Source organism: Pistacia vera, unplaced genomic scaffold, assembly GCF_008641045.1.
Source record: "Pistacia vera cultivar Batoury unplaced genomic scaffold, PisVer_v2 Contig571, whole genome shotgun sequence".
Classification (NCBI taxonomy): domain Eukaryota; kingdom Viridiplantae; phylum Streptophyta; class Magnoliopsida; order Sapindales; family Anacardiaceae; genus Pistacia; species Pistacia vera.
Window position 1 is genome coordinate 157688 of NW_022196414.1, and position 19536 is coordinate 177223.

Sequence of the window (19536 nt, forward strand, 5' to 3'; positions counted from 1 at the left end):
TTTCATATCTCTAGGTTGTATTTGATATTATATGTGACACTTTAAAATCATTTAATAATATTATTATTTTGTTCTTTTTTCAAAAGTTTAATGCTATATATTGTTCCTCTTTATTATGTTGTCTCTTCCCTTAAGTTCAAAATAGCTATCTAAATTAATAAGAAAGTATAGGCTTACAACAAAGACTATCATAGTCTTTGATTAGGGTAAACATATAGTCAAACTTAAAAGTATTTAATTAGAATCAAAATATTTTCAACTTTGTTTTACTAGGAGCAAATATCCCCGATTTCTAAATACACCTTTCCTATAATTTAATAATAATAAAAAATATAAAAAAATCTCTTTAAACCCTATTTGATACTCAAGATAGCCCTTTGAACTTAATTAGACTTATTTTCCTTAATTTTAAACTTAATTAGGTTTTTTGTTTTACACTATTTTTCTCAAATTTCCTGATTCAAAATTTGTACATACTTTTTTCTTTTAAAGATTCATATTCATCCCTTGTATGATTACTTTTTCCATAGTTTTAATATCATATTTTCATCAAACAATCAGATATTTAAAGTAAAACAAAAGATTTTAATGATTATGAAATTTTAGAATTAGGATTATAGAAATTTAGGATCAAAGTTTATGGAAAATTAAATGTTAAAAATTAAAACAAAAATATAAAATAAAGATTAAAGTATACATGTACTTAAAAACTATAACATCATTTCTAATAATTTTAATTAAGGTTAAACTTGTCAAAACCAAAAATACATTCTGAAGTGGAAGATACTTATAAGTTATAATTAAGTCCTCGTTAAAAATCAATTCCCCATTTTGAATTGCATAGTCCAATCAAACTATTTGGCTTTCGTACATTACATGGTCCAAGTATCAGACTACTGTTTTGGGGTGTGTGAGTAAGAGGAGCCTTCTTTGAGTTATCAATTCAGCACAATTCTTGACAAAAATGAACATCAACATATTAAAAACGAAATTAAACACATAAAATTTTAATTAATCGGACGCGACCTCATGTCATGGCCAGCCAAGATTAAGAACAAATTAACTTCAAAATCAGCGCAAAAGTTCTTGAGAAATTCTTGGTACCCACTAAACACTCATTCCCACACGTATTCAGTGGTAAAAGCCACTTTCCTCTAAGCAACACATAATTCTCTATGTAAACTGATTATATAAAAATTTACGAAAGGCAGGGTTTCCTGCTACATATAAATGAATCGAAGTTGAAGGGAAAGACTAGAAAAAAAAAAAAAAAAGTGTAATTGAATCTGCTTACGGCTGGATTGGCATTTCAGCTGCACGCTACTTCGACTGCGAGTTTCTTAGTAGCGCCTGGACACAAACTCTTATCAAAACTCTCCTCTGTTAGTTCTATGGCACACTCATTTTTATTTAGGCAAACCTGCAATAATATTAAAGAATATTACGAAAAAAACAGAACAGGAAAAAAAAAAAAATATGGGTTTCAATAATCATTCAATACATATATCAACATGCTTTCATTGCAGAAAGGCTATAACTGAACAAGGATCGCTACTTGGATATGTTGAAAAACACTGAATCAAAAAGATAAGGCTGATAAAGCAGTTTTACCTTCTCAACGATGGAAATAGAGTGAGGATCATGGCAATCTCCCAAACTGAAGGATCCACATGTTCCGGCAGGAGTTCCAAAACTGGCAAATCTTACAGTGGAGATGCGAGTGCTCTTAGGACACTTCAGATTAACAGTTGCTTTGTTTCTCTTATTTTCGTATTCTGATGGTTCTTTTCCAAACAAAGGGTAATCCTCGGCAAAGTGTCCACACAAGCCTGAGATTTTTCGTCTTGAAAAACTGATTTTCGTTGGATCTCCTCCTTTCTCCTCAAAAATAACCAGAATGTTTCCAGATGGCCTGAACCAAGACCGTGGAATATGGTACCTGATCAAATGCAGATACAAAATAAGTCTTCATAACCAGATGAAAGCTTTCTTCTTTTTCTTTACCATACAGTTTATTTTTTTCAAAGGAAGAAATAAGCTCACAACAGTTCAATATAATAAACAATAGCTGCAAAAAATAGTTTCAAGAAACCAAATGTGCAAAGGCAAAAACTTAATAAACAAGCCATTCTTTTACTATCTGTAAAATCTGTGAATATATGATTTTAGGTATTACTGACAATAGGAAGCGTCATGTAAAGAAAAGTTAGGCTATGTTTTCTTATGGATTACGATGAGAAATTGCACTTTTGGTGATCAAAAGTCTGATTTTAGTGTCGTGACATGATACGCTACAATTAGATGGAGGCACATACACCCATCCCACTAAAGAATTTTCGATATATATATTATTGAAAACTCTTCAATAGAATGAATGCATGTGCGTCCATCTTATAGTAACATACCAAATTCAACACATGACTTCCACATGTCATATATATAAGGCAAGTTCAAGAGTACCAATGTTTTTACACAAAGTTATGAGATATGTATTATTCATAAACACACACGCATGTCGTATATATTGGGCAAGTTTAATAGCACCAAGTTTTTAAACAAATGTTAACACAATTTTCTAGTCATTGGATCAAGGCACTTTATATGGTTGACATTCAATGCAACTTGCAGAATTGATACAATCTACATAATTTCAAACATTCAAATGCATTCTGATGGAAGATGGAAGTGTTCGGATTAGGTTTAGTAGGCCTCCAAGAATAAGTTTTGATGACTTACACTTATCCTCATCTGGATTAAATCCCAAAGAACCTCTTGAACAAAGAAGATTTTCTTGTTCAGTAAGAGACCCCCTAGACCTAGCCAGGTTAAAACAAATATTCAAGGAATAGATAATTCCTCAACAATACCATAACCTTATTAATATATATATACACACGCACACACAATTCTTCGCATAACTAACACATGCGCCACAAGTGAATAGATACAAATGCATCCGTCTAACAAAAAATCCCTTTATATATGTATATAAAGATATATATGAGGAATATTTTAGTGGGACGGATGCATGTGAACATATATAATGACTACATGTTTGCTAGGCATGCAAAGAATTGTGTGTGTGTATATGCACATATATATAAACAATTTTTCAATGGGATGGATGCATGTACGTCCATCCAATCACAGCATATCACGTCAACTTGCATAGTTGACATACTTGTCGTGATTGAATGAATGCACATGTGTCTGTCCTACTAAAGACTTCCTCTTATTTGTAAATGTTGACAATTCATCACTAAGGCAAATATGTGTCCAATCACAGCGTGCCATTTTAACGTGCATGGCTAAAACATACTTTTGGACAGGTGCACATGCATATTTCCCAATAAAGAAAAATTCTTCAATGAAATAAATATATGTGTCCATCCAATCACATAAGTCACGTTAATGCACAAATTCTTCAATGAGATATACAGTGGGATAGACACATGTGCATCAATTGTGACGTGTGCCAGCCATGCACGTTGATGTGACACATTATAATTGGATGGACGCATATGTGTTTATCTCTTTGACTGAATATATATATATTGACAATTCTTCAATGAGACAGACGCATATACGTCTATTCAATAACAACATGTTACGTTAGCGCACATGGATGGGACACACTTGTATAGAGATATACATATATATATTCACTATTTCTTCAATAAAACGAACAAATATACATCTATCTAATTACAACGTGTAACGTCAACGTGCATGGCTGACAAACATGTAGCAATTGAATGGATTCAAATGATTTTTTCCCACTAAAGACTTCCTCCTAAATATAAATATCAACTGTTCTTCATTGGGATGGATGCATATGCATTAATCCAATCACAACGTGGCACACTAACATGCATGACTAATTCACATGCCATGATTGGATGGGTGCACATGCATCCATCCAACTAAAGACTTCCTCAGTCACGTTAAGGTAACTTAAATTGAGACACTAATTATTGACCATGGATCTATTGAAATCTAATGCACTTGAGAGAAATTGAAGGTGGTTATTTTCAATACCACCTCAACAATTTCTAAGCAATTAGATTTGAATTGATGGCTATAAATTAAAGTTACAACCTTAAGTCAGATACTTAAGTTGATATATATATGTTCTGATTAAGTAGACGTCTTTGTCAAAATTGATGAATTGTGTAAGTTCATATGCATTTGGACAGCAGATTAAATGACTTTGGTTGTGATGCAGTATTCTCACGAGATCAGTTTTTTAAGAGAAATGGTAGTTGGCTAAGGAAGTCCTAAAAAGGTTTACCTATCATGGCAATTTTATGCAATTTGAGGGGGAAAAAGGACCTCTAACATATTTCCTAGTTGGTTTACCATCTTTGGGTTGGTTCTCCACAGCCAGTGAAGCATTTGTCTGGGAAGAATTTGCCTCTGTAATCACATTCTTGAACACATCCATGGATAGAACTTCTCTTAGGCCAATATCTTCCAATTTCTTCTCCATTCAACCAAGCTAAACCTTTCCCCATTTTAAGCATATCCAGACCAATAGGTTCGTCCCCTGGTGGTTGGTCCACAACAACCTACAACATTCCATACAATTTTTATCATTTAATAGACACTAGTTCATGAAAATCTAAATCCAAGACAATGGAAATAAAAGCTGATTATTATAGAACAGAGAAATATAATATTTCACAAGTATTTACCTTGTACCAAGTCAAAGGCTGTTTCTTTGGTGGTTCTGAAGTTGATACCCAATTTACACCATTCAAACCATCTGGCTTGTATATGCCCAGGTGTTCTCCTTGCAAACCAATCTAGGAAAAGCAGGAAGGAGGAAAAAAGTAAGGCTTACAAAATTATAGAGGTTACTCAGTGTTGATTAAATGACACATGATTTTCCCCAGCATTTCAACTCTCCAGAAAACAGCTTCCCTTGGTTACTCACCGCGTGACATGTGAAAGTTAGGGTTTCATTCATGTTAGTGACACGTGAAATTTAGGGTTTCACACATGTTAATGTAGAACAACCTAAACTTTAAGGAGGACTTCTCAAATTATTCCTAAAAATTTAACTTGTTAACTCCACATTACTTATATCAATATGACAATATTAGTTTTACAATTGGTAAGCAAAAGAAAAAAAGTTAATTTTATTATTAGATTAGATATTAACAATCTTTCTGCTAACAGGTCTGAGAACTAAACTATTAAGATTTTTACAACAGCCGGAGATATAAAAGCTCAGTATGCCAAATGAAGCAACATACCTTATAGGACCAACTATATGTAGACAAGTCCAATGTCCCATTGTTAAACCCATTAATCTTGACACTCGTTAATCCTGCTCCCACCCATTCATAAGACGGTCCTGCATTCTAGAAACAGCAGTAAGGATTTTAAAAGTGCAGAATTAGAAAATATAACATGAATAAACATAAAGGACAGATCATGAAACTTTCTTAATTGTTATAAGGGAGAAAAAATTATTCTAACCAAAAGCAACAATTCAAGTGTGTGAGGTAGCATTCTTCCCATTATTATCAAACAGGAAAAAAAAAACAAACATCAGTGCTTCCTTGTTTTAACAGTTCAGAGAGGATACTAAAGTAACTCAAATTCATCTTTCATGTTAACCAAAAAAGGGTGAAGGGAACCACTTGTGATGAAAGTACAACCTCTTTACATGAAAAGAAAGATTTGGGAAGATATAGAGAACATGGGATGTTTTTCATATTCAAAAGAAAAAAGTACATGATTTGATAGATTTATGGAGCCCTAAATGAAGTCAGCATGAAAAAGTTGGAGCAAACATTAGATCCCATCAGACCAGACAAAATTAACACAAGTATAGATATTCAACTTACTTGTAGGCCGACAGTCATGCTTAACAGAGCAATTTCATTCTTCCCCGCTTTGAGAGAGATGGGATTCTTAAATTTGAAGGGTGAGTGTGAACCATTTCCAGACGCACTACCTAATGACATACGAAATATGAATACTTATATGACAATATTGCGAGATAAAATATGACTACTTATAGGAGCTTGTCCAAAAAATATACAGAGCTGATCAATGACAAATATGCAAACTCAGTAAGTAAATACCAGCAATAATTTGGAAAGATTAGAATCAATCAACCAATATGCAAAAAGGATAATTTGTAGGAAAAGATAGGATCATGATATGCACATATATTTACAATGAAATCATAAATACAAATAATAATTTGGAAGAATAAAAATCAACTAAGCAGTATGAAAAAAATATATATATTATGTAAAGATAAACCAAAATAACTACAATTTTAAATATAATTATTTATCCTTGACACAGGCATAGAAAAGAGAAACATAATTTATAGTTATTATACCTCATACAATTAACTAAATTTAAATAGAGAATAAAGTGACCATACACAAGTTAAAGTTTCACAAATTGATTCATAACTTTTGTAGATGATGACCAATATCTGAGTTAGAAAATTAAAGGCATGCAACTCAAAGAGCACCTTCAAGAAAAAGAAATAATAATAACCTTGAAGTTCTTGATTCACAAAAGCATGAAGTGCATGACCCTTTGATTCAATTAGAAGAACAGTGCTGCTTCCATTCTTTAAGAATTCCTCATCTTCACTAACAATTATACTGCAATTACAGAACAAATTTAGTTTCAAAAACTATATTAGTATATCAGTGCACCACTGCTCAAATACCGACTTAATTTAATTTAAAAGTAAACATATGCAAAGACTTAATAAGGTTAGTAATTAGAATTGAAAAATGCACTTTCAGGATAGTCTGCATAAAAAGCAAACACCACAACAGAAAGCATAAGCCCTCTTCTAAGAACCCGCAAGAAACTAGATGGCAAAGCTACAAAACATACAAAATTTCTTTTTCCTTTCAATCTTACACTTCTGCGAGTTGTTCAAAATCTCTTTCCTGATTAGATGACGCTTTATCATGAAAAAAATAAAACAAAATAAGTACATGTGTTTTTCACAACAATATGCAGAAACTTTGCTTCTTGTAAACTTTTGTTACAGGGGTTCTCTTTTTGCTTCATTAACTTCGTTGTTAATGGAGGTGGTTAATGATTGTGACTTTGCTTTGGTTTTTGAGTTCTGAAACATTAGTGTTTGGACATTAATGTTTGTGAAATCATAGAATGCAGGAAACTACAGTGCTATTAACCTTTATCAGCGTGATATCTCATCTTCCTAATATTTCATCTTCCCATGATTTCATTGCACCCTTGCAAAAAGCTTTAAAGGTATTGTAGCACACTCTTAAGCATATAAAAACCATTTTTTTTTGTTCATCTTCTATCAGAACCCTACGTTGGTAGCATTATATAGTGTTTGACTCTTACCTATAAGTTTAGTAGTTTGAATCTAAGCAACTCCTTAATATAGTGTCAAGGCAATAGATCTTGAATTCAAATCCCCCAAACATAACATGTAGGCAATTATATTTGGTTACTTGTTATTGGTTTGTCCGTTCAATTCAAATATAGGCTTGGTCCATGTTACACGTGAGAGCACTTACTAAAGAGCTTAAAACTAATATCAGGCCCTACTTGTCAGCCCAAGCTTTTGGTTTGAGTGGTTATTTAACAACACATCAAATTTCAAGACAGAAAAAGAAAAACACTTCAGCAGACGAAATTGTACTGTAATCTTTTTACAAATTAAGACTAACCTTGTTGTATACCAGAGGTAGTCAGTAGTATCTTTTGTGGCGTTGATATGATCCACAAAATTATTTTTCACAAAGTCAGCTTCCCCCCAAAGGCCAGCTTTCTCCTTAAATATCTCCCATTTTGGAGCTTTATCTGATGAAGCCACTGATGGCTGTAAATTCTCAGGAACCATTTCAACTACTGGCGTTTGGGAACCTACCTGTTGATATTTATGTATAGGTACAGAAGTTAGTTAAGAACACTATTCACAAAAACTGAGTTTAGGGCATGCAGAGAAAGGTATCAAGACCAGTGTATTGTCAGATTATAGAATCTACTATGATGCTAAAATAGAATGAATAGCTGATGTTACTTCTCACTTAGAAAAGTTAGTTAACCTCTCGTAGTTTGTTGATCTATTTCATTCTATATGTTTTCACATGCATGTATTATCAGTAGTGCCGTTTAATTTGAATTCACAATCCTCCCTATGGTACAATAGTAACTAAAAAATATGGTAACCACAAAGAATTTTCTACACATATGAACACATATATTCCCAAGACAGGGTTTAAACAAAGAAAATAATTTTTAAAAGACTCTGCCTGTTTTAAAAACCTTGGCATGTAGTGTGGTGCCAGATAGTTAGGAAGCTAAAAGCTTATCCAAGTTCATTTTGTTTTCAGATGGTCAAATATTATGCCAGCAACCTTGTTAGTCCCGTATAATGAGACCATTGAGTGGAAGACATATTATAGAAGCTATGAGATAAAGTGATAACATAGGCATATGAATTCTTATCCCTAGGTAGCTTGAATACTTACATGTGAGAGCCACATCAATACTGTATACTTATGTGATTACTGATATCTTATATCTTACTTCTTAAACTTATTCAGATTCTATAAATGAAATTTATGATAAAAAAATGCACCCGACGTTTCTTAAATAACATGCATAAACTACAAAGCAAACATTTTGATAAAACCCTTTCAATATATATATGAGAAAAAATTTAATTAAGAAAATAAAAACGGCTAATGAAAAAGGTTTTAACTACCCTAAATCAAATATGCTTAGTTATTAAACTAAATTAGTTATAAAAGCAATATACATAACAAATTAATGAAAAACTGCACAAGTACATAAAATGCAGATTATTTGTTGGAACTGAATATCAGTTCTAGTGATATAACAATAAATAAATATTCAGTTAGTAGACTATAAATCCTTCAGCATCTCATGATTCCCAAAGGCCAATTCCCTTTAAGAAAAAGATGACACACATTATGTGACTTCACTACAGATGCACTTAAGAGTTCTTGTAGATATTAGAACTGTGACTTTAATTTGTGATTGTTAGCAGTGTGAAGGCACAGAAATATATGGAAAATTACCTTTGCAGTGTTAAACACTACATTCTTGCAGTCAGGCAGAATGCTAACTGACCATGCAGGCAAGTGATATGACACATTTCGAAACTCTACTATTTTGTCATTTTTATCATCCATGTTAGCAAGAAAGGCAGCACATCCTCCTGAAGAATTAGCATAGACATCGGCCTACAAAAAAGTGATTATTCTGTGAAGGATGATCATTTGCATAATAGATTAAAAGCACATTAAAGTAAATTTGAATGGCAATATTTATATCGATGAAGAGCAAAAGATAACACACTGTTTATTTCTTTCTTTCTACTGAAGAGTAGGAGGGTGGCAGAAGGGCCACCACGAAGTAAGAAATTTGTAGCAAACATATTTTTATTAAATGTTTTGTTGATATCTGATAGGTTCCTCTACCAATAATCAATAAAACAGCAGAACAATAGCAAAATGGCAACCAAAAACAAGAGAAAAATCAGTACAACAGCAGAAAATTAGACTAGGCTTCGAGAGCTAGCTCCTCCTACATAAATTCCTTCATATTCCCCCTGCATTCTGATATCCTCCCCTCTTTTATTCTCCAGCTCCTCCCAATTGTGTAACAAACTCTCCCTTGCTGTCCAGCCATATTCTGCCACCTGTCCATGCATAAAACCTCCCACAACTTCCGACCTTATTTATCCTTTCATACACCCTAGTTACCCTTGCCTCATCAATATCCTAACTAATTGCTTTCAGCCTTATTTTCTTCAAATGAATTATAATGCTCTCATAACTGCATCCTTTTATTCAAGTTGATCCAGCATCTAAGTTTTTGTACATTAATGTACATATCTATTTTTCCTATTAAAAAAAAGGTGGGATTTTCACCTCCAAACTCCATCAACAATCAAATTGAGTTACAATATGCCCAATCAGATCTAAACCAAGTAGAATTCAAATCACAACATATAGTTTATCAAAAAGGGAAAAATGATTGACTCCTAAGACATTCAAACAAGGGCAGCACAGAAGTATGAAAGAATAGGATGCGATATAGGAAGAAATTACATTCTTTGATCATATAAGCACTATATATTGACAAAATAAGAATTTGAAACTAGATGAAAACATTAAAACCATCTATGGATTGGATATCAACATTTACCAGAAAAAGTAGCGTTTAACATCTAAAAGTTGTCAAACAGGAGAAAAAAATCACCTCTTGGGAAGAACCCAATGACAAGTTAATTGGCTCACTGTTTAGTAGTGCATGCTCACATAACTTTATAGCTCTATGAAGCTCCTTAAGGTGTCCCCATTTTGGATTCCTTGGTAATCCTAAAAACCATCAAATTAATTAAAAAACAAAATTGCTAAATGCTAAATTAAATACATTCTATGGAGTTGAATCACAGGCGTGTAGTCATTAGAATGAGAACTGACCATATTCATCAATTGGTGCATCGTAGTCATAACTTGTAGTAATGAAAGGTCCTCCTGAAGTTCTACCGAAATTTGTTCCACCATGATACTAAACCACATGAAAGAATGATGGCAATGACAATGATGATGTAAGGAAAACTTAAAACAGAAGTTAATCAACATGATACTTGAAGTGAACTACCTAGTAAAACACTTATTACATCAAATGCATAAGATAGTAGATTAATTGTAATACCATGTAGTAGTTATGTACACTGCCACCTTTCTGGAAAAAGCGAGCAACAGAATAAGCAACATCTTGAGGTGGCCTGTGGGGATCTCTAGCCCCAAATGTTTTAAACCTGAAAGAGGTAAAGCATTGATTGTACCATAATTAAGGAGAACCAAAAAAAAAATTCAGAAATCCCTCATTAAGTCTATGGTCTTTTGCATGCCTTCTAAAAATCATTATTGAGACAATAGAAATTTAAACAGTGATTAAAAAGGCACATATAGAATAAATATAAGAAATGACCAAAGTGTCCCAGCAAAAAAAAAAATAATAAAAAAAAATAAAAAATAGAGATCAAAATTAGAATACAAACCATCCAGGCCAATTCTCAGTCCACATTTTGGGTTTGTTTGGTGAATTAGGTTTGAATTGATCACAGTAAAAGGAGTTACAAGTATTGATCTGCAAAGTACATAAATGAACAAGAAAACAAATTATTGTCGTGGTTCTGAACATTGCCTTGCAACAGAGAGAGTAGAGTACATTTCTAATTATGCAATTCATTTGAAGGAGAAAGTAGAGTGCATCACTATGCATCACTAATTGTGGCAAGGATCATAAAATAAGTTTAGCAACTACAATATAAACTGTTACCATGAACTTTCCACAAATTATTACAATGAAAATCCTCAATTAAAATAAGAAAACTATATTTTGATTGATATGAATCATACACAACACCTGGCTAGTAGATTTACACAATTAGATAGTCAGTCCTAGTCAAATAAAAAGGTGAATTCTCTGTGGTTTGAGCTGTTTTAGAGCTTAGATGTGGTTGCTGATTCTTACCTATCAACTTAGACATTTGAGGTCAAACGTTACTATAATGATATTAAAACCGAGTTAAAAAGTGATCTTGCATTTGCAGTAATTAAATTATACTAAATTCTCTTTGGGCTTCTATGTCACATGAATTATGAGATGTGCCTTTCTTCTTCATTCTTAACAATCGGGAGGCTGCACTGATGAGATTAAAGGAGTTTACTTTTTAGGAGTTTTGGAGATTTCTGGACCTTTCTGTCCTGTTTCTTTGGTTAGTTTTTGTTTTGGGCTGTTTTGACTCGCACATGTATAGCTATACTGTGGACAGTTTGTTCACTTCTTTGTAAGGTTTTTTCAATTTCTATAAGTTTACTAGAGTTCATTATCAAACAAAAAGAGATCATGGTAGAGCTTAAATATAATATGAACATTTCTTCTCTTTAATGCCTATCAAGAAGAGATATTTAACAGAAAACTCAAACTCCCGCCTAATATTTAATGACCAATAAGTATGTGTTTGTGTGTGCACACGTTGCACAAGATTGTGATACTAGATTTTCATTGCAACTGAAGTATGGGAAAACGGAAGAAGTTTTAACTGAATGATGATACTCTTATATTATTAAAAGTAATTATGCAATTAAAGTTTAAATACTACTACTGCTGAAGCATTTGCCATACATTTAAGCTTTTCGGATTAAAGGTGCCTCAACATGGTAACAAAATTCAAGTGAGTATGAGTCCAAATCAATGGATACTATTAATTAAATTATAGCACAAAGTACGGCCTGAGTTTGGAAGAACTATGATATAAAATAAAACTAAAAACCCAGTTTCCTCTCTTCTTACCATCTTTTTCTCAACATTCAAACAAGAAAAAGATCAATATAAATTTCCACCAACAAAGTGAAGCTAACATAAGAATTCTCCTTTGGTACCTCATCCATGATAAAAAGGTTGGGGAAAAGGAACATGCAATAAGCTTAAACCCAAAAAATTGCTTCTCTATCCACAAATTCCAATATCTCTAAAAAGGTTCATGTACTCCTAATAACTTTGAAACAAGAAAAATTACTCTTTTCAGATGTTATATAGCGATTTTATAGAATTTGCAACACCTTATTTGGAGCAAATTTGGGTATCAACAAAGAAGGGAGAAGTTGGAGATCAAGGACTTGGGAGCTTGACATTGGGAGACTATATCAACCATTTTCCTATGTAAATGATAATTGAAACTGTGCCCATCATGAAATTGTTAAAATGTACAACACATCTCAAAAAAAAGCTGGAGAGTCTTCAATAAATTTTTATGCTAGTCCTAATTGCATGTATTTGTGCCAAAAGAGTGAGAGATACATGGAATCTGACCTTCTTTTAGTTGATACTTGAAAGCTTTTAATCCAGTTAGGCATCAATCAGTATCAAATGAAAGAAATTATTGTTTGTAGTTTAATGAACAATTCTCATCACTTGTTATGCATGATTGGATGTGTATTTCTGCAACCTAAAGCTGGTGTACATATGATCTAATGTCGGTCTAGTACGTGTTACATTATACAAAAAGAATGGAAGTTTGAAAATTTTTATTGTTGTAATAGTTAAATCTCTTAGACTCTTACCACGGGGTCTGGAGCATCATCCTGTTGGCACATTATCCAAGGCACGCCTATATTTTGAGCAACAGCCATTCTTGCAGCCCACAAGGCATATCGCTTTCCTCCTTCTCCATATCCTGCTTCATAGAATCCATATTCATTTTCAACCTGCAATAAGAGACAGAAATTGAATGCTATCTGAAACAATTAGCTACCAAAAAGAAACACTAAAAAATATATATAAACACATGATATTAAGTGCAAAATAAAAGCATTTATTAAAATAAAACCGAAAGATAAGTCAACTTTCAGTGCATGCAAACAGACACAGAAATGCACTTAGCTTAATAAATTACATCAACACAAATTATGGAAAAAATGATACTAGAATTATGATATTCTGATAAGCTGATTATATAATCATGAGTAATACTACACTTACAAAGAAATTTTACAAAGATCTTCATATAAAGTGATGTGGCAGAAAATGTATGGAAGAGTGAATTTAAGAAGTTTGACTTTTTGTTTCACTCTTCCATTCATTTTTTGCCACCTAATTTTGTATAAAAATCTTTATAAGTATAGTATTATTGTATAATCATCTATGGAAACTCAGAACAAGCAATATTTTTTGGGCTCAAAGTTTCAAAACAATATCAAAGCTTTCAATTCCAAGCGAATAAAAAACCTGCTGCAGGTCCAATTAATTTTACCCAAATAATATTCTGCTTAACAACACATAAATCAATACACATGACTTAAAGCAACATCGTTATATTATTGCCATGGTTTTCAATTTGCTTAATTTATCTTAAATTTTAACTCATCATCCACTTTATGCCACAACAATTTGGATAGATATTTATACAAGTAGTATTACTCTAGCATATTTAGGATCATGTTTTCTCATTTTGAAATTTGATTTACAATTATTTATGCCTTATTTTCCCATTTGAATTGGAAAAAACTTGTGACTTTTCACAATTGGTATAGGAATTTTTTTTTTCTTTTACATCTTACTAAGTAGGACTATTACATACTATAATCTATATTAAATTTATATTGGGTTGATTGGGTGTTAGTACTTTAATTGATACCTTTGATAGAATTTTAAAGGTGGCTACCACTTGTATCCATCAAAATTTCTATATAAACTTGTAAATGGCTTATGGCTTATGACTTGTTGAAGAATGAAATAGATCCCTGATTTTTCTTATCTTTGAAGGGGCAATTTTTTTACGGTGTATTAGCATTGAATCAAAACTCTAAGCAATTGATTGAGATATCAATCCTATAAATCATGCTTAAAAATTTAAATTCATCTGTGAAAGAGAAACTAATATTTCAAGTAAAATCATTGCACAGAATTATTTATAAAGTGATCTATCTACTATCCTCTATAGTTTGAAAAAGAAATACTAAATTTTCATGGACAAAAAAGGTGACCTGTGTTACTTTTTTCAGGTAAAAGATGGAGTAACAGATTATCATCCTTGTAAGAAGAGAGTAGGACAGATTTGTGATTTTCCTAATACAATTTGCTAGATTAACTCACTTTAATACCATATATTGGCATTCTGATTCTAAAACCTTTAAGCACTAGATCCACCACCCTCCATAGAAAATAGAAATGTGCAGAATTGAAAGCCAACTTGCCTGCGACATGATGATGGGACCTCCCTGTGGTGCAAAAAGCTTTTCCTGCTTCATTAGGTTCACTATGACTGTCATAAATCTCTGCATGTAATACTGAATATCCAATGAGTAGGAAAATTAGATACAATCTGTCAACCATCCCTTTATAAGTGTGACAAGTGCTTTGTCATATATCAGTACAACATCAAGAATTTTTAGTGGTGTCTACAGATTTCCTAGCAACAGAGACTCCAAAAATAAATTCCATACCTTAAATGACTCATTATCAGTTCGGAAGACAGTGCCAGGAATGTAGTGCAACCAAACAGGTACCCCTCTGTGTCATGATCAACGCTCAGATTTAACAAAGAGAAAATAGAAGTGAAAGCGTATATAATATTAACACTGCAACATGAACACTAAGCTTTCAATTTAAAACATTAGCATACCCATAATTATACTCAGCAGCAACAAATGGGCCAATCCGCAGAATCATATACATCCCAGCCTGCTGAACTATCTTGACAAACTTGACCAGATCAAATCGTCCCCCGAAATAATACTAGAAGTTCCAAATTAAAAGAAAGACAAAGTTTAATATTAACCAACATAGATAAATTTTTGAAAAATGCATATCTAAAGTTTTGTCGATGACGTTCATTTTACTTACTTTCCCAGGAGAAAGCTCATGACCATTCCAAAACACATACGACTCGATCACATCTGCTCCTCCTTTCTTCGCCGTTTGAATCAGCCCCGGCCACATCTACCACATATCACATTTACACTCAGATTATACAATTATTGACAAAGTAAAACGCACATTTCAAAGAACATTAAAATCAAGAACGAAAATTATCACAGAGCAGAAAGTGTGAATAACAGTGAAATCATAAACAGCTAGTCAAACAAACAAACATTTAGCCTCCATTTTAACCTCCAAGTAAAAAATGTAAAAGAAAGACCAAAAAAGCTCAAGTTCAACAGCAAAAATTGAACTCAGTCGGGTAAAGCTGCCTATCGATGGCCAGAAGCAATGTTGTAGCCTCTCAAATCTACTTGATTTTCTCAGCAACCGAACAAAAAATAAGGACAAAAGTTTGAAAAAATAAATAAATAAAACAGTGAGCGTAAGAAAAATGTAGATATAAAGAAAGAAGAAATCTAACTCCAAATAAAAACAAGTTCAAATGTAAATAAATAAATAAATAAAACAGTGAGCGTAAGAAAAATGTAGATATAAAGAAAGAAGAAATCTAACTCCAAATAAAAACAAGTTCAAATGTCACAAAATATCATGAACGAGAGAGAAAGTTTCACCGCCGGAACGCTGCGAGGATAATGAATGGCGGCGGAAATGAGAAGCTTTCGCTGGCCATCGATGATCAAAGAGCGACGATCGTAGGTTACATTTGAAGCGAAACAAAATGTGATTAAACTACTGGAGAAGAAGAAGAAGAAGAATAAGAACTTGATGTTTGTTAACCACATTTTGAGAAGTAGTGTGTTTAGTAGGAAGTGAAGAAATTAGGTGTATTTATAAAGTAAACAGAAAAGGCATGACCATGAGGATGTCAGACATACGCGTTGAGATCAGCAATTTGTATATCACCAATGTGCAGACAAAATATTCAAAACAGATCTCCAGCTATATCCTTTTTATTAGATAAGAATCATAAGATCTTTAACGGTTGGGGTTCCTTTGTTACTTTCGCAAAACCTATGGGTGATTGTGGATTTTTCCTAAACTTTGGTTTAAACTTTTAAGTTTTAACCACCTTCCTTGTTGTTCTCGAAATTGAAGTTGGTCCCTTTGGTATGGGAATTATGATTTATCCAACCACCTCCCCCCATTTTGAACGCTAAATGACAATATTATCCATAAAATAGCTTTTCAAAACTTAAAAAATAAAAATTAAATATTTTATAAAATTTTCTTTAAAATACCAAAAAATATTAAAATTAAATTAAAAGAATAAAAAATCACAGAAAATTTGGAAAAAAAAATAACCAAAACCTACCAAGTTTGAAAGATTTCTTAAAAAAATTATTTTTTATTGGGTTTTTTTTAGGTAATTTTATTGAATTTTTTATGTTCAATCAATTTTTTTTAAGAACCATAGATATTTTTTCTTAATTTTATAGAAACATTTTATAAGAGGTGATTTGATCATTGCATAAGTTGTAATCAATCAACAGTTAATTTTAACAGAAAACATTGATGGTAAAGGGAGATGGTTGGATAATTCGCACAATCAAGGGATCAACTTGTCAATTTTCAAAACCCACGGGGATACCCAAGCCAATTATGGAGTAACTGATTTTTAAGGATCAGCATCAATCCAAAACAATATAATCATTATAACCATTGAAATATTCGTTGTTTTTGAAAAGTAAAATTTTATACTAATAATCTATATTATATCTTCCCAAGCCGTGAAAAAATTTGGCGTATAGCCAACTAAAAGGCCAAAATAATTTATATCAAGAAAAAACCAACTAAAAAGGAACTGAATTTAATAATAATAATTTATATATTTCAAATTGGCAAAGGCTACTCTGTTTTTGTTACTGGATCTTTTATTTTTTCCAACAAGGCTGACCAATTTTGACCGTGTTTGACTCCTGTAAGTAGGAAGTCACACTATGGAGAACGCTTCATTGCACCCCCTAAAGTTTATAAAGTACGAATAACACACTTGCCAAATGTTAATCATGGGTTATTATAACTCAACCGTTTAAAACCCTTTTTTTATAATCATGAATTTGTGTCCAAAAATTCAGAAATTTAAATTATAATAATCCAAGTGTATACTGAAAAGGAACATAATTATTATTTTTATTTTTTTGGCTTTATTTTGTAATTTCAAAATAACCAACTCATGTTAAAATTAGATTTACATTTCATAATCCAATTTATTTTTTTCTTTTATAATTTCTAAGAAACTAATTGGATAACTATTATATATGTCAACAATAATTGACGTTTTTTTCCCAAAAAGGTACGAGAAATTAAGTCGCCGTGGCCTTCTCTCACCAAAAAATTTAAAATTTGATAACTAGGCTTAAATAAGGGGGTAATTTACAATAGAAAATGAAATGATTTTAGAGCGAATTTTTGGTACATTCTATGTATATACAACTGTCTAATTAGGGTTGCACATATGCACAATAGTAGAAGATGTATGGAAGAATTATTCATGATTTTAAGATAGGGTAAATCAATGTATTCTAGCTATATCTATCCTGTAAATGGAATCTTAGCCACAAGCTTAAAAGGGACTTTTTGTTTCTGATAAATTAGAGTGAAAAGTGATTTAGACCCAATTCTTGCCTTTGACGTCAAGCCATTTCATATGGACTTGATCTATATAAAGCATTTATATGGTGTGAGATCATATTCATTAACGACAAATCATTTGTCACAAGATTTGTTGAAATTATTCCATATAATTACTTGGAAATTTTTCTAAAAAAGGGACTCACACTTTTTTAATAAATTATATCACTCCATGACATTATCTCATTATTTCATTAAATTGATTTCATTGTATAATTCAAGATATCCTCAACCCCACAACAAAACATGAATCATGTGGGTTGTTCAAACATGCCAGATAGCATGAGATCTTGTTCAAAATCTTAATTAGAAATAGGGGGAAAAAAGAGTTAATACAGATTATTATTATTTTTGTCCACTTTTTATAATATTACCGATTGTAGATTAGATATCATTGGATAATGTTGCCTAAGCATGGTTTATATATATTAACTAAATTTCTGTTAAATCTATAGAATATTTTGACATTACTGTTATTGTCCCTCAATCTTTTAGCGTACATTCATCTAGGATATTAAAATTACAGAATTAATATTATATTTGACGAAAGTTTAAGATCAGATTTCCGAGTTCCATTAAGATTTTTATAGGATTCCATTTTCCAAACACCTGACATGAAGATTAGAAGTGATTAATCAAAATATACATTTGGAAATAAATAAATAATTAAAAAGCAATGCAACGCGGAAACATGGTCCCGACAAATATAGATTTAGAAAATCGACATATCTCACCTAATCCCCCCAGCCGTAACCTGATAATTCGCACAATCAAGGGATCAACTTGTCAATTTTCAAAACCCACGGGGATACCCAAGCCAGTTATGGAGTAACTGATTTTTAAAAATCAGCATTAAGGGTGTTAACGAGCCGAGTTTTCGGCTTAACGAGCTCGACTCGTGAGAGAGGATTATTAATCGAGTCGAGCTCGAGCAGAGTCGAGCTCGAGGCGAGCCGAGCTACAAATTTTATGGCTCGGCTCGGGAAAGAGTTGGAAATATTTCGAGCCGGCTCGCGAGTCGAGTTCGAGCCAGCTCCCGAGTCAACTCTCAAAAATTCAATTGTTTTAAGAAAAAATCAATTTTTATTCTTTTCTAGCCACTGCCATTCTTCTAGCCAATTCATGCACTTCCTTTTCAGCCCAAAACCCCTTGTGAATCTAATTGGAAATGCCAAGCAATTATTTTTAATGTATGTTTCCTTTTGTTGTAAAACAACGCTCTTTCGCAATTGCGATACAACAAGATGATCATCCCATAATAGAAGTTTCAATCCAAGACGATCATCAAGGAGATGGACCACAGAAAATAAACCAGGAATCGCGGCCAAACGTCGGCAAGACTTCAATGGGTCTGACGACGACAGCTCTGCAACGCAAATCCGATGAAGAAGACGTGGTTCACGGTGAAGAGTTAATGGCGACTGGGAAGTGTGCTGGTGCTACCGACAAACCATG

General features: G+C 32.4%; 1 protein-coding gene across 3 annotated transcripts; it reads right to left on the reverse strand.

Annotated features, from left to right (window-relative positions):
• Positions 1–1038: 1038 nt before the first annotated feature.
• Positions 1039–16323, reverse strand: LOC116109091 (beta-galactosidase 10-like). 3 transcript variants are annotated; one of them, XM_031395339.1, is made up of 20 exons: positions 16306–16323; positions 16062–16182; positions 15412–15507; positions 15191–15303; positions 15012–15078; positions 14763–14855; positions 13131–13274; positions 11063–11151; positions 10714–10819; positions 10479–10566; positions 10255–10373; positions 9069–9233; positions 7692–7891; positions 6526–6635; positions 5856–5965; positions 5259–5366; positions 4695–4805; positions 4360–4568; positions 1612–1939; positions 1039–1420 (listed from the first exon to the last, which is right to left on the reverse strand). In XM_031395339.1, the coding sequence occupies exons 3-20, from the start codon at positions 15505–15507 to the stop codon at positions 1310–1312; spliced, it is 2367 nt and encodes a 788-aa protein (XP_031251199.1). In that variant the 5' UTR covers positions 16062–16182; positions 16306–16323; the 3' UTR covers positions 1039–1309. The 3 variants fall into 3 exon arrangements, with proteins under 3 accessions (XP_031251199.1, XP_031251198.1, XP_031251197.1); XM_031395338.1 differs by lacking the exon at positions 16306–16323 and having other exon boundaries at positions 14763–14843; positions 16062–16239; XM_031395337.1 differs by lacking the exon at positions 16306–16323 and having other exon boundaries at positions 16062–16239.
• Positions 16324–19536: the final 3213 nt, after the last annotated feature.

Excerpts from the sequence above, each read along its gene's own strand:
- LOC116109091 (XM_031395337.1), bottom strand. The coding sequence starts at position 16,232 with ATGTGGTTAACAAACATCAAGTTCTTATTCTTCTTCTTCTTCTTCTCC. Across the intron at positions 14,856-15,011 it reads CTGATAATGAGTCATTTAAG|TATTACATGCAGAGATTTAT; the intron begins GTATGGAATTTA and ends TTGGATATTCAG. Across the intron at positions 10,567-10,713 it reads GTGTACATAACTACTACATG|TATCATGGTGGAACAAATTT; the intron begins GTATTACAATTA and ends CATGTGGTTTAG.